Source organism: Aythya marila, assembly GCF_965140915.1.
Source record: "Aythya marila genome assembly, chromosome: 4".
Lineage (NCBI taxonomy): Eukaryota > Metazoa > Chordata > Aves > Anseriformes > Anatidae > Aythya > Aythya marila.
Genome location: NC_139045.1, coordinates 957,784 through 974,369, shown reverse-complemented (window position 1 = coordinate 974,369; position 16,586 = coordinate 957,784). Strand labels below are relative to the sequence as shown.

Here is a 16,586-nt window from a genome sequence, read left to right as displayed (position 1 = left end):
TTGGGTATTTAAATTACTGTATCTGGTCAAAGCGATAGCAGTTTGTTAAGCGTGTTACAGTCCTTATGTACATGTATATTTATTGCTGTAACGTGGACTTCCATGTAATAATCTGCTTACACATCACTTCTGAGTAGGTAAAGAAAATTTGAGTATGGAAGCCTTATTATCAAAGGGCAGAATGGATGTCCTTACAGCGAGAGAACTAAACCTATAGATGGAGACAACTGTCTGATGCTATTGCTCCTGTGCTAGTTCTCAGAGGAAGTTACCTTTTAGATTTTTATTTCTTGAGACCCAGATGGCTCAGAAAATTAGCAAGCACTTAACCTTCTTACCAAAAATGTGAATGACTCGTTCCGAATACCAGTATTCCCATTTGCTTAAGCATACCTCCCAGGGGTCATCCTCGTGGGTTTATGTACCAAACCTTTGTGACCACGTGGTGGTGCAAACAAATAAGGCTGTGCATATTCTATACTTCAGGCAGCACAGGAACTTTTCAAATGTAGGCAGATGAAGAACGTCTCTTCTTGCGTTCTCTTCCTCACTGTATTGTGTGGGATCTGTTAACAATCCTCACAGTGTGTTATTAGCACTTCCTACAGAATTCACTTCCTGCTCAGGCTTTTCCTTCTGGTTGGAAAAAACTTCTTTCATTTCTACCTGATCTCCTTTTATGTTAAATCCCTTGTATAAAAATTGGGAAAATTCCCATGTTTTTCAGCACACCGGTTTTTAGTCTACCCTGTTTTCCTCATCTTTGTTGTCCTGTCCATCCAGTACACTTGATCTCACGCAGTAGTCTAGTCCTCCAGAAAAGATGAAGAAGGGTTATTTTACAAATGTCATGAACTCACTTTTCGTTAAGAGAAGACTTAGAGTTTTTCAGATTCCTTAATAACTGGTTTATGTAATGGAAGGAACCCAGGTATCAACCATATCTTATCTTGGCACACAAAGTGTAATTTTAAAATGTGATGAAGATGATACAAATATAAACAATCTAAAAAGCTCTTAAACCTAATGCAACGGTTGTGCAAAAGGCAGTTTTTCTAAATCATTCCACCACAACAACATCCTATGTTGTACTAACCAGATATCACAGAAATATCTGCTGTATTCTGTCTTTTGAAAAGTAACCTGAAAGAAAACAGATAAAGTGTCAGAACTCATTAGAGTACATTGGAAACCAGAAAGAAGAGAGTAGAAACTGAATTTCTAGATAAAGTAATACTGGCAAGATGAGTATGTAAACAAGATAAATGATAGAAATCTGCAAAAACAAAAGATATGCTACAAAAGGAGATAATCTAGAACATCTGCCTGTTATCTTCAGGATTTTACAAGTGGCTAATTTTTCTTCTTTTTTAAAACAATACAAAAATAGTTAAGATTTTTATTTTTGAATATGGTTTATACTTCGTTGGATTAGAAGGGAAATCTGGTGATCCTCTGTGAAATTCAACTAAGTAATTGTGTAGGGAAATGTAGTGGATATCACTTTTTTTTTTCTTAATTTTAAATGCCAAATGCTAGCTGTTTTTGTTGCATATGTGCCAGTAGTTTTTTCTGAATTCTTAGTTTGTGAGCATATTTCCTTTTAAGAACTTGAAAGAATGCAGCGGTGAATAATGTATTGATTAAAGAAATCAACATAAAATACATTTGTATTACTTTTTCCTACATACTAATAGAAATATTTTTAAAAGGCCTTATGTATTAAAATCCTGTGTTTTATCTTCACTATTCTGCCTTCATCTCCATTTTATACCTCATATTTTAATGTCACCATTATTTGTATTTCAGACTTGTTCTCGATCTTCCACAATCAAAGAATTTGCAAAATGCCCAAACGTGAAGTTTCTTAAATTTTTGAAAGTTGTTCTGTTCTGTTTTAGGAACATGGTATTCCAACTGACATGGGCTATGCAGTGGCTCCACACCATTCGGGGGTCTATCCAGTGCATGTTCAACTTTATGATGCCTGGAAAAAGGTCTGGAATATCAGAGTTACCAGCACAGAAGAATACCCTCATCTGAAACCTGCAAGGTATAGAAGAGGCTTCATCCACAAAAATATCATGGTGAGTTGTATTTGTTGTCCGTGTTACAAAGAGTCTACCATTTTACAAACTATTTATTTTTAAGTTGAAAAAGCATGTTATCCTGAAAGTTCACTTTGTGAGAAGCACATACTGCTTTGCATAAGTAGCAAGATATATTTGACAGTATCTTGTTAATTAAAACCAGTCTGTTGCTGATGTTATTGCTGAGGGAGGTGGCCTCCAGGAACCTTGCTGTTAACAGTTAACAGGCTGTTAACTGTTCTGTTCCTACTGTTAAGTACTGGTTCAGAGAGCTAACGAAAAAGTCTACTTTGCATCTTTTAACAGAATATTATGAGTTAGATTTTTAGCAGGTTTTAAATTTGCATAGTACCATTAACTGCGGAAGAGCTTTGCCAGTTTATGCCATCTGAAAATCTGGATCTTTATGCATAAATATTTTATCCTCCATATGAACCATGCACAGTTGCCCTCGTTTTCCTTCTTGATGTACAGAAACGTGAACTGTGCTTTGCACTGTGATTTAACCCCTCACCTAGGTTCTGGGCCCAGGTGATCTGTCTGGATGCAAGGCTAACACCTAGAAGGGTGAGGGAAGGAAGACTTCCCCTCAGGCTGTGAAACTGCGCAGTTGATGCAGCTACAAATCAAATCGCACACATTTTTCTGTATTACATAATTCATAGTTTAGCTCACTGACAGCGGTATTTGCCAAAAGTGTTGTACACTGCTGACGTGGAAGGCATTACACTAATACCATCCGGTCACCAGGACTTAAGCTATTTCTGAATCAAGTGATGTCATTATTATCTGAGAAGTGTTTCAAAAGAAATTGAAAAAACACTTGATGGCATGTTGTTGAGCTTCTTCTGGAGCATTTAGGAAAGTGGTGAATGGGAAAGATACTACAGTGTGTACTGTATTACACATCTGGATGCACCAACAGTTTTGGAGGGTTGTGTGCCTCAGCACAAGACTGCCACTGAGCTTATAACGTAATTCTGGTATTGTCCTCCAGTTCCCATGGATACCGCTTTTCTAACAGAATAATAATATGGCAAACTTTTAACGTTTTGATCTATATTTGGATGAAGCAAGATGAAATGATCTCCAGACATCCAGGAAAAAAACTGACACCAAGCAGATTCGATCTAATGTTTGTTCTCCTCGAAGCATTAGCAGCATGTAAATAATGGGTTTTGGTTGTGCTCGGGGGTGTAAAGTATTTGTATAAGATTGATTGAGAATCTCCAGAAATCTCTTTCATAACTTTTTGTAAAAACATGCCATTTGAATATACATAATGAGATTTAACATAAGCTTTGAAAGAATGGACACTGCGGCCAAACATCAATTTACTAAGAGAAGTCATATAAAGCCACCTGTTCTAGGAGTCTCAAGCTTTCAGTTCTCCAGGGCAAACACATAAATATTTTACATCTGCAGGCTTATAGTGATGAATACGCATGCAGTAACAAAATTGTTGTGTAAGATTTGACAGAGCATTTTCCATCCACTACAGCTTCATTCCCTGTCTCAGTGAAGAAATGTTCTCATATTTCATCATCTGAAGGTTTTAAAAAAGCATATGCAAGTTTATAGCAAACACGCAAATTCCATACAGCTTATGAAAACACAGAATTTATGATCTATAGCGACAGCTTTCTGTACAACACTAAAAGATGTTGAGAAATGTATCTGCAAGAAAAAAAAAAAAAGAGTAAAAACCCACCAATTAAGGGATTTGCATGTTTTAAAAGTTTAACCTATTTTATAATAAATGACCTAAATTGGACTAAAATATTTCAGAACAGTCTCAGTTTAAGAATTATACATGAAAATCAATATTCAGCTGTTGAATTTCCATAAAAATAGCCATAATTGAAATACTCCCCAGCGATTTATTTTCTGAAATTGATAGAAAACATTCTGAAGTTTTACTGGAAATCCAAAATACATTTATTGGTTTTGCTTATTCAAAAGATTTTTTCTTTGACTGTTTTTAAAAATACATGCTTTTTTATGCTACTTTTTTTATTGCAACTTGTCTTACGAAGCCAGCACACTTGAATGAGAAGCACATATTTTTATAACGTGAGCATTTCCAATAAAAATCATCACATCAGCAGAGACGTTCTATTGGTCACAGTGACTAAGCCAAAAGACTTTCAAATTCCAGTTGAAATTTACAGAAAATCATAGAATCATAGAAGGGTTTGGGTTGGAAGGGACCTCAAGGATCATCTAAATCTATCTCTTAAATAAAAGTTGGAACTAATAAATACAAAATAGATTGATATTTCAGATTACATTTCTGTGGTTTTTTTAATGACTTAAAATCTTTGATGAACTTCGAATATATGATATTAGGACCAGGTATAATGGACAGAATTGGTTTGAGGAGGTTGCTGAATTGTAACAGCTATTGACATCAATCTCCAGTTTCAAACAAAGTGTGATGAATTTTTGGACTACCTGATTTAACTGATAATAAAAACCTTGTCTCTTTCTGTGAGCACTATTTATTGATCTGTCAGTATATTAATGAAACTACATCACTGTTGACTTTTGGAACCATGTTGCAATGCCAAATCTACACAGTAGTTATTAGAAAGGAACACGATCACTTGTATTACTCAGCTGGCTTTTACTATCTCATAGAAAGTATAAACATTTTTGTTTTGTTTTGTTTTTCACAAATTCAGGTGCTTCCTAGGCAAACTTGTGGCTTATTCACCCACACTATTTTCTATAAAGAATATCCTGGAGGCCCAAAGGAACTAGACAAAAGTATTCAAGGTGGGGAATTGTTCTTCACAGTGGTTCTCAATCCAGTAAGTACAGTGTAATTTTGAAGTGATTTTAGAAAAATAATTAAAGGAGAACTGAACTAATGCTTCAAGGATAATCAGAACTGGTTCTCCAACTAGTAATGATCGTGTAAGCTCTTCTGTCTTTTTAATTGATGAATTTAAGATTAATATTATATATGATCTGTTGTACAAAGATAATCTCAACTTTTTCTTGAATACTGTTTTGTTAGTAATGTAGTAGTAGAAGCCTTTCTTGTTCTGATTTTCTTTTTGCATGAAAGAACTCTGAAGTGTATTTTTTAAGAGAACTCAAGCATTAAGAACTGTATTACCATGAAACAAGTACTTCAGGTAACGTTGATTATCCTGCTCTTCAGAATTCACAAACAGGTTGGGAACATCCATTGGTTTGAGAGGGTTGCGAGCAAGAAGTGCTTGCACTTAAACCTGTTTTGAGAATGTTCCGTTGCTGATTTATAATAGCTTCAAAGAAGAGGTCAAGTAAATGAACCACAGAGTTAATATGTCTATTTAACCTTTCATTTGCCTTTCCTGGAAGAATAAAGAACAAACTAGAACAGAACAGTACAGTACTTCAAAATGGCACCAAATTAGGTTGGTTGCATCCAAACTGACCTTTCAGACAAACTTTTAGTGATTTTTTTTCGTCCAACTTTCAAATGAACTGAAATTAAAAGGAATAATGGCAGAAGCTGTTTTGTAGCAGAAACATGTAAATAAATTTTACTGTACCTGTTTTATACAAATTTAATCACTAGGGCTGGGTTTTCTAGAACATCCAAAGAGAAAAGAACATATTTACACTCAAATTCTTTGAAACAATTGCCGAAGTATTTTTGTGCCATTTCTTAATCTTCCATAATTCAATGCAAGTCCAAAGGAAACAAACTGCTACCTTACCTATTTATATGCAGGTCTTTTTTTCCAAGACTCAACTTATTCAAGGCTATCATTTTGATTTTCTAAGAGTAGTTAATGTGTTTTGTTCTCCTTTGTTTTCATGTTCACATAGCAAACTTAGGAAATAAAAACTTCCTCAGCACACATCTGGTCTCCCTGCTAGGGGATGGCAGTAATCCCAGTCCTAACTTTGACAATATATATCATGTCAGGTAAGGCACATAAACAGAGGTGAAACCTGGAGAATTCTTTAGATGGAATTTATTGGCAACTTAGCGGTGCTTTGGCAATGTGTAGATACTAAGAGTTTCTAGCTCAACAAATGAGACTTTGAGGAAACCATATTGTAACACTCTGAGTTAGAACAAATTGTATTCTGTGTTGGAAACACAGCCACAATTTAGCAAAAAAGCTATTTTACTGTCTTAAAACAGCAGTGAAACAGCAAAATTTACTATGGTTGCTTGAGGCATAGCCCCTTCAAATTAAGAGAATGAAGTGAAGAGAGGGGAAGAGAAACAGTAAAACAATCATGATTATTGATATAGATCATACATATTTCAACATCCTGCCTTACATACTTGAAAGTGTGTACAGAAATGTCTTTCTAGATACTGTTATGGGATCTTCGATTTGTGCATTGCAACGTAGACTGCATGATCAGATAGTTCTGAGAAATACGTTATCCCCAAAACAGTGCAGGCTACAAGAATAGATGTTAAATGCAATATTTTATAAATACAACTGTAAATGAATATCTGGCCAAAATATGGCCAAAACAAATTACTGCAATCCTTTTAAGCACTGCCTTTAAAAAGATGATGCATTGCATTGTAAATATGCACATATAAACAGTTCTTAAGGTTGTAAACATTAGCCTGGCAGGTAATCAATTTAAAAATTGGGTTTTTGTTTGTTTTGTTTTGTTTGTTTGTGGTGGTTTTGTTTGTGGTTTTTTTTTGACTGGTTGTTTTTTATTTAAGTATTACATATATTTGTACCGCAATTCATAAGTCAAGGTTTTAGGCATTTGTCAAGTTATGTAGTGGCATATTGCGTTTCATAGGCTTTCCTGTGTTTCATTAAAATTGCTGGGATTCCTTTCTGAATAAATTCACATGAAACATCCAGACTTTCAGAGGATGCAAAAATTCCATTACAAGGCATTTTTTAAATATTATTGCTCACTGATGCAAAACATATGAAGTAGAAACACTACCCAGGAATTATTATGCTGTCAGCCATATAATGTCAAAAAAGACTAAATAAATATTTAGTTTCAAAAAAAATGAAAGTGCAGGTGTAAATTAAATGTAAATCTTAACAAAGGACTTCATTACGTTTACACGTTCATTTTGGATTGCTAATATTAAGTGAATATAGTTTGAGGTATAAGTTTCTAGACTGGCTTTAGGAAATAAGTGCCCTATACAGAAATAAATGTCCCTTAGAATAAAATCCAAATTTCCTTTGCTGTCTGGTTGTGTAATGGTAGCTATTCACAAGAGAGGCTCTGCTTCCCTATCGTATGCTAGAATCAACCACAAACTGCAGTATAAACCACAAAAAAGCACTAAACCATATGTGAGTGTGTATGCTTTTGACATGAGAACCAGTATTACTGCCATTTTCCCAGGTCATTCTATAGTCAGAGGTCCTGCAGGTAAGAAGAGCATCAGTCTCCACAGGAAATCCTGCTCTGCAGACACTCTCTACTGGTAATATTTTATCTAGGAAATAAGAATTGGTTTGCTGGAGTAGCTAATCTTGTCTGTAAGCTGTATTTATTTGGTATGCATTTATATGCCCACACTGCTGGTTAAGTTGTGATCTCATAGTGGTTGTAAAAAGATTGTGACAGCTATACCATTGTGTTCGTAAAGCATTCAGAATGCTGAAGTGTCACCAAGCTGAAAAAGAGACTAAATAGTACTATAACATGCTATCCACTTTTCCAGTAATGTTTGGTATGTCTGTCTTCTGTTATAGATCTTGCTGACTACAGCAGCCCTTAGGCAAGTTCATACTATATCACAGAATCAAAGAATTGAAGGGGTTGGAAGGGACCTCAAAAGATCATCGGGTCCAACCCCCCTGCCAACGCAGGTTCCTTACAGCAGGCTGCCCAGGTAGGTGTCCAGATGGGCCTTGAATATCTCCAGAGAAGGAGACTCCACAACCTCCCTGGGCAGCCTGTCCCAGTGCTCCATCACCCTCACCGTGAAGAAGTTCTTTCACGTGTTGGTGCGGAACTTCCTGGGCTCTATCTTGTGGCCATTACCTGTTGTCCTGTTCCCGCAAACCACTGAAAAGAGGTTGGCCAAATTCCCCTGTCTCCCACACCTCAGGTATTTATACATATTGATGAGATCCCCTCTCAGTCTTCTCTTCTCCAGGCTGAACAGACCCAGGTCTCATCCTTTCCTCATAGGGAAGATGCTCCAGGCCCCGTATCATCTTTGTGGCCCTCCACTGGACTCTTTCCAGGAGATCCTTGTCTTTTTTTGTACCAGGGAGCCCAGAACCAGACACAGTACTCCAGGTGAGGCCTGATCAGGGCAGAGTAGAGGGGGAGGATCACCTCCGTTGACCTGCTGTCCATGCTCCTTTCAATGCATGCCAGGATCCCCTTGGCCCTCTTGGCCCCAAGATCGAAATACCCAAATCCTTGGTCCAGTCACCACCCCCTCAGCCAGTCGTTCACCTGTCCCGTTCTCCTCCTCCTTTCTGGGTCCTGATCGCCCAGAGGGAGGACAGAGGAGAACATTACCTGCACCCCTGATCCCTTCAACAACCTTCCCAGGGATGCAAAGTCCTTTTTAATATTCCTCATGTTAAAGAAAGTTGCAGCTTCCCGGATCCAACCTGAATGACAACAAGAGGGTAGTAATCCTCCAGTTTAATGAGCTGTGGCAGAGCCTTCCTAACGTTTCTGACACGTGCCCCAGGAAGACAGCACACCTCTCTGGATAGGTTATCTGGGCGACAAATGGGAGCCTCAGTGCGCCTCAGCAAGGAGTTTCCGATCACTAAGACTCTCTGTTCTTTTTTTGTGGCACTGGTTGTGATGCAGTGCTCCACCCGGCCCTGATCCCTGTGCTCAGTACTTCCCCCAATCTTGACACGCTTCACAGGGTTGCTTCCCAGGTTCAGACTAGCAACCTTGCGAAGTATTGTCAAGATCTTGCACAAAATGTTTTACACCCCACCAAAAAAAAAAAAAGGGGGAAAAAGGGGGGGGGGGAAGCCTTCAGCAGTACTGTATTATTAGTACACAGGTATTAATTTACCCACTTTATCAGTTAGATAATTGACTAACAGGGATGTTATTTGATTTGCACAAATTTAGCCAGAGAAATCTGTAACAAAGCTAAAAAGAAGACATGAATTGTAGAAGTCTTTAGTGAGAACATAAATCCCTTATCCAGTAAGATAGCTTCCTATCTTTGCTCTATTATTTCACTTTGTTACTTTTTTTTCTTCTCCATTTTTACTTTCTGAGTAGCATTGGTTGCACGTGAAAGCACAAAGATGTTTTTCTCCTTGTTCCCACTGCTTAGTAAACTCTTATAGGGAAGAGCCTGGATGTCAGTGCAAACAGTTGGAAATAAAGAGGTATAACCTACTTTTAAGTGGTATTGATACCATATTAAGAGAAACACAGGGAGAGGTGATCCTGTCAATTAAAAGGAGACCGAATTAAGCATATATTTTCATTTTAGCTTCATTTTGAAATGTTTGAACATTTAATGTTCTATCTTTGCTATGCTTAACTGGGTATCCCAGAGTAAATAAAGCTTACTGCTAGTTTTGTGAAATATGGCATCCCCTTACAAAGAAAATATTATTTCTTTATCGATTTATTTATTTTGCATTAGCTGCACCAGAAATGTTCCAAAATAATTCCCAAATAACTTCTGCAAAATTTAAGTCAGCAAATTTAAGTGAATTAGGAATCTGTACTGATGTTAAAACATCTAGCGAGCATTTTGCTTGACACACTTGTTAGAATCTTCAGTGACTTCAGTTTTATCTATCTCTGTCTGCAATATTCAGTGAAGTTTTTGGATAAAACAGATTTCCATTAAATGTCCTTTATCAGGATTCTGCTAAAGAGAGCACTGCATATTCCCACATTTCTGCTAATGATGTACATGTTCTCCTGTGGGAGCAGCTATTAGAACTTAGGTATTAGAGCAGCTACTGCCAGGTGAACATTGACAATCACACAGAGCTCAAAGTAAAGGACCACTCAACTTTCCCATGAGGCTGATGGAGGTTACAGAGAAAAAGACAAACAAGTTGAACAGTTCTTGTCCTCCTGGAGGCTGCATGGCCAGCAGCCTCAGTTGACACATGACTATGTTTTTCCTTAGTCTGTGCTACACAGACAACAATGGAGTTATTTCTCTGAAATAACTTGCTTAGAGTGAGTTTGTGTATTTGGTTTCATAGAACATACAATAATTGATAACCATAATATGCTGATCTGCACAGTAAAATCAGTGGGATTTTTCCTATTTCCTTCCCATTGACGTTCTTATCAGTGAGATAAGTATATCCAGGTTCCTTTTCCTTAAGGCACTAACACTATGTGGAAGGAATAGAGTGAAAAATAATGCAGAGATATGTATAATGACATTGTGTAAATCCAAGCTTATCCAATACCCTCAGCAGACTCAGTCTTTTGTGTAAAACTGGAAGCAGTTGGCTGAAGAGGACTACAAAGCAGTAAGTAAAACTCCACTGTGAAGAGAAATCAAAATGATCAAGATTTATTATATTTGAAAAGATATGAAAAAAAGCTGAAATTTCATGAAGAACTTAAACAATGAGTTCCCTTTAGATGTCCTGAAACAGAAAAACAGAGTATAGGAAATTAAATGAGGATGAGAATTTATATTAGAATTGTATCAGGATCTTGCTCCAAGATAACATTTTTGACATTAAGAATTTAGCTGAGATTTGAACTACAGAATTAAATTCTGTTGGATATTCATGCCTGTAGTAGCTGATAAGACAAGTTCTGTATAAACTTCCATGCTTTATGTAACCCTCAAGAACAGGGAAGACTTTAATTGAGGCTTGTTTTTCACATGTCTCCCTGCTGTAGTCTGTGCAGTACTTTCCTCATACACATCTGCTACCATCTGCTTGTTTAGACATCATGCAGCACTGGATAGCCTAAATGCAGGACAGATTTACTGGTTTCATTGTTTTGTTTTTAACATGGAAGAGCTTATTTTTTTCTTAAGTGCAAAGTTTTAACAATAAAAATTAAATTTCTGAAACAGACCAATGATATTAAATGCAATATCTCTCACCTGTTTCCTACCAGTTCACTAGATTTTATCGCTAGAGTCTATTCACTTAGTTTATCTAATTGCTTTAGTTTTCAAATCCTTATGTGGGAGATGTATTTTGATTCTAGAATCCAAATAATCTAATGAACCCACTTTTTCTTAATACAAGACTGTAACTTCCATAAGAGATATGGTCCAAAGCAATATTATATGCCTCTCCTTTTCCATTAACATCAATAAAAGTTAAGCTGTACCAGTTTAAATCAGTAGAAGGCATGCATAACCCTGTGCCAAACATCCCATGTTTTTTTCCTGTGAACTGTGGAAGATAAAGATCAGGAGCTTTGCTGTCCTACAAGATGAATGTTTAAGGCAAACAACAGTCCATGAAAATCTTCTATGCCTTTTCTGCCTCCAAGAAAAACAAACAGAACAGAATACAGTAATTGCATTATATGCACTTATGTGCACTTCCTTACAAAGTACTGTGTGTTTGCAGATCTGAAGGAAAAGGAAAGTGCCCTGTGGAGAGAAATTTGGTGAAAGCCTTCAAATGGTTGACAGCCCAACAATGACATTAATGTGTAGCCAGCTGTGTGTTCCCCATAAGGTTACAGCAGTACTGATCAAGAGAAAACTGCTAATGGTTTAGGCCCTGTGCCTGATTGATTTTAAAATAATTGTAATCTATATATGCTTTCACTTCTAAGTATTATTTTCCTCTATTTTTTACCTCTCCCAAGTTACAGTGAGTAGAACTGTTACTAAGCTAATTGACAGCAAGAGAGAAATTATCTCCTTTAGCACTGAAAATGACAGGGCTTATATGAGCATCAGCATAACCTACTGGATATTAATGTGACCCTGAGCAAGCTGAATAGTCAGGCCTTGGAACTACAGAGAAAAATACAAAAACAAAGGGTATTCAGGCTCAAATCTTCTATTTCTTTCTGTCCTGCTTTCCACATCTACCATATTTAATCATACCAACTGCAAGAGGCAGCAAAGACAGCAAACATGTTGAGAAGCACTCTGATGGGCAAGTACCTCCCTGAGTCCCAGTGTGCTGGGGTCATTATAGCCTTTCTACCACAGCGCTATTGGGAGTGTAGCCTGATGTCTCCTGCAGGCTGCTGCCACTCAGCAGGCTCATCCCACGTCACAGGTGAGTGAGGAAGGCAAGAATTTCATCTCTTACACATTCACTCCTGCCTGTTTCAGGAACGCATAGGAACTCCAACAAGAGTTCAGGGAGATGCCATGATTTGTGGAGGGAAGGGAAGTCAGTTATGCCTGGCATCTGGTTGACTGCAAAGTACTAGTATTCCTTGCCTTTCTGTTCTTCAAAACCCACCCAAAAAAAGCCAGAATCTGGTATTTTTTGGATGGAATAGAGAAAATATAGAAACTAAATGAGCAGGTAGCATGGAAAGTCCAAGGAACAGACAAGCTATCTAGATGTGATTCCATGTAGCAGTATACAGCAAATGCATTTAAATAAAGCTTTGTCTATCCTCAGAATTCTCAAATGGGAAATCCTATAGAAGTCTTTTACAACTGTTAGTGAAGCAAGTCTCTTGGACAGGCTCATAAATAAGACACTATTACCAGCTGTGACTCAGTATTACCATATTGAGTCACAAGCATAGTAAGCAGTTTTTGGAGAATGAAAAAAAAAAAATAAAACAACACCTTGTGCCAAAGCTGAAAATAAACTCAGGTTTCCTGACTGTCAGACTAATAATTCAGAACTATGCAAAATATATAATTTTGTTAGGTCTTATAAATCTTCCCCGGCACTGTCATATTTATAGAGGAGTCCCTGCTATGCAAATCAAATTCAACTAGTTGCCCTGCTATCTCTGCAAGTGGGCAGATCTGTTGTAGCTCTGAAACTAGCAGTACAGCCTAGGAACAAAGAGGTGAGTTGCAAGCTGGAATCTTTGTGTTGTGGCACTGAACACAGCTTTTCTGGTAGCATACAGGTCTTACAGGAATATGGTTCAACCTATTAAAAATATATATTCCCGCATAGGCTGCAATCTAATTCATTATTCTATCACTTTGTGAGTCTAATGGAGCAAAAACAGCTGTTACTGAGTCTCTGAATACCTGAAACAAAATTCTTCTGAGTAATATGTAGACAATATCAGAACTGCAAACAGAGTGTACACAATGCCAAATTAAGTGGAATATAGGTGTTCTGAGACTTAGGCTTACTCTTGTGGCCTGTAAACATTTGTTCAGTAGCTAAAATAACAGCAATATACTAAAGTGTACATCTGCTTCTTGTGCCTAGTAGAGATCACCTAATTAATTGTCAATCATAATTTTACTTCATTTTAAAATGTTGTGCTTAACTTTATTGGAAGACCTCGGTGCTGCCTTACAATGTTGTTGCACAGATTGGAGGGTGGCACCATGCCCATGACAAAAATACCTTGATGACTGCTTTAATAGTATGAAAATATGAATTAGTTGAAGTGGAATTGCCTGCGATAGATCTGTATTTGGAAAAAAAAAAAAAAATTGCCCACTCCGCAAGAAATGATTACCAGCTTTTTCTTTTACCAGTTTTTTCTAGTTCCAGATTCAAAATGTCAAAATAATAATAAATCTGGTTGTCAAGGCCAATGTCACTGGCAGTCTCTGTCATCCCTCCACTTTCCAAATGCTAGCCAAAGAGGGAACAGCTAACCACCGGCAGGAGTCTGTCTGCTGTGTAATCTTGTGTCACAGTCAGATCCTGCCTGCTTAGTGTAGTGGTCTCCAAAGGGGGGTATGTGCACCCCAGAGGGTAGCCAAGATAATCCACTGGGATGTGGGAAGAAAATCATAGAAATTCAGTAGTAGATGTGTGTAATTTATAAATGAATAAACACTGATAGATGTGCACTTCCAAAGAAGTATGGAGACCACTCACCTAGTGGGCTACTGTTCTCCAGGCTTTTGTGCTGAAATTTGTTTTATCCTTCGTTATTACTGCTACTGAAACCAAATTAAGAAGTCCTTGTGTTGAGATACACTATTAAGGAAGTATAAACAGATAAGGAGTATTAAAAATAGTGAGATACAAGTGAAACCTATTCATCTTCAAAAGGGTTGTATAAAATGGAGTTTGAATATGAGGCAAAGTAAATTTTGCTTATCTGGAGAAATGGAAAGGAGTGGGAATATTCTCAGGTTGCCCAACACAGAGCATGCTGGACATGCCGCTGCTTTCCATAGGAGCAGCTATTCTTGCTCACCATAAATCATTTATATCCCATGTAGAGGGCCTTCATAATTCACCCTTCCCGACCTTTACAGGGACTTGGAAGAGGAAAAGTCTTTCCCACTGTCTTTGAATGGGTCATCTTATCCCCATCTGTTCAGAAGTAGAGTCCCCTTGCTTCTATGTGAGGAAGCCTGAGACACAAACATGTCACAAACCTGCAGCTGTAGAAGCGGCTTCTCACATTTGTGGATGAAGGGATAACGTAATTCCCTTGGGAGGTGGGCTCTTCTGTTTTTGTCAGGAAAACAGCTGTTGTGAAAACTGTAGGAGCTTAGTTAGTAATGTCCTTGCTGTGTGATTTTTAACAGACATTGCGTCCTAATAATACTGATTTTGTGATGATCGATATTTATTAGAATATCCACCCTGCTGCAGTAACAGCCATCTCTAGAAGCTGGGCAACTTGTTGCAGGTGGTTTTTTGTTGTTGTGTTGTGGTTTGTTTGTTGGTTTTTTTTTTTTTTTTTGTGTAAATTGTTTGTCAAGCTTGTGTTATTTTCTTGGTTCTTGATTCTTAAATGAGATCATGCCAGTTCATCTTTCCCTGATACATGTGATTTAATAACAGCAACTCAATCTCAGTCTAAACTACAATTTGTTGACCTACAAGCTATTGCCTCTAATTGGGAAATACTGTTGAAGTAAGAAAATATGCAGTACAAAACGAGTATTTAAAAGGATAAAAGCTGTTTCTCTTGAATGCTTGTCCTCATTTCCCTGCATCTCTGCAGTAGTAGTCAGAATCCCAAATATCATCAAGGTTAGTAATGGGAAGGAGAGCAGAACAGAAATGCCTTTTTGTTCCGGAGAAGAAGGAACACAGAAGTGCCGAAAAGCAGCTGAAAGGAACTGAGGCTACAGCTGCAAGACTCTGAGGGAAGGCAGAGTACAGGGAAGCACCTCTGCTACTCCGAGCTGAAGATGGAAAGATGGGTGGGAGCGAGAAAGGAGCTGCTGCCCAGAGGCCAGGTTTAGTCCCAAGCCATCATTTTAAATATTGTCTGCATTCCATTTCAGTCCCCTCATGAAAGATATAAAATTCCATGGAGTGTGTGTACTGAAGTACAACTAAGATGATAGTTCGTTTATGAGGAAGAGCTAAAAAGGGTGATCCTTCTTGCACTCGGATAAAGAAAATGCTGAGATGCCCTGGAAGAAATGGTTTTAAAAGAGCACTAAAAATAATAAAATCAAGTAGGCTCTTTTTAGCTGAGAGGCTAAAATGCTTATTAGAATAAATAGAAATCCATTCACAGCTGCTTCCCTTTTGAAGGAGTAAAGAAATATATGAAGCTCTATTTATATTATATGGCATTGCCCAAAGGTGCAAGATTATTGAACAAATATTTTTTTACTAGATACAGCCTTCTGAGATGCCCACAAAGGATTCTTTTTGTATCTCCTGATCTGCAGTTTTAAGAGAATAAATCTTTAATAGCATAGTATGGTAGTTATTAGCTGGGGTGGAAAAATAATCATCCTCATTAGTTAGGACTTGTTTGAATAAAACTTGGAGTCTGGTATGATGGAACAAAACAACGCATCATGGCTCAAACAGAAGGCAAAAAAATAATGACTGTATTTGCCTAGGTATGAAACTGCACACCTGTGAATGGAAAAACAATTGCATGAGTTCCCATCGTCTGTACTGCCCTACAAACTGCTAAATACTCTTCTTCTGCACAGGTTGGTGGGAAAGCAGGGAGGTAGTTAGAAACTCACCATCCCTGCAGTTGGGCTCACACCAAGGTGAAAACCATCCAAATGGCACTTGGCTGGCATTTTCTGCTGTAGACAGGGAAATGGGAGGGTGAGCTTAGGCATCTCCCTGATGCCATGGCTGTGTAGCTGTTGTCACCAGGCCCTCGGGAATGCCCGTGGAGCAGCAGCAAGCGCCTGGCAAGTTGGCACTGTAGGTTGTGAGGCACCTCCCGTGGGAGTCTCCATGTGCCAACTGTTCCAGCGGTGTTCTCGGGAAAATGTAAATACAGCCATTACAGCATCGTGCTCCTGTTGGTTTTACAGGCTGCTAAATTAGCCTATAAAGGAAGCAAGAGTCAGCAGTTCTCAGGTCAGACTGGGTGAATTAGGCCCTGGATCAGCAATATTTTCTTGTTTTATGAAACACAGGATTGTTGTTTGCTAATTCAGCCCAGTGGTAGTGGCAGTGATTGTACTAGGAATTTGCTTGCACGTTAGTAACA

The 16,586-nt window shown here is 37.9% G+C and overlaps 1 protein-coding gene across 1 annotated transcript in view; it reads left to right on the top strand.

The window, feature by feature from the left end:
* The window catches only part of LOC309877326 (bifunctional heparan sulfate N-deacetylase/N-sulfotransferase 3), a 69,237-nt gene that overhangs the window by 32,575 nt on the left and 20,076 nt on the right, over positions 1-16,586 (top strand). Inside the window, exons 4-5 of the mRNA XM_082758597.1 lie at positions 1,902-2,087; positions 4,775-4,903. Of these exons, the coding sequence (XP_082614723.1) occupies positions 1,902-2,087; positions 4,775-4,903 (315 nt within the window). The remainder of the gene's footprint in view (positions 1-1,901; positions 2,088-4,774; positions 4,904-16,586) is intronic.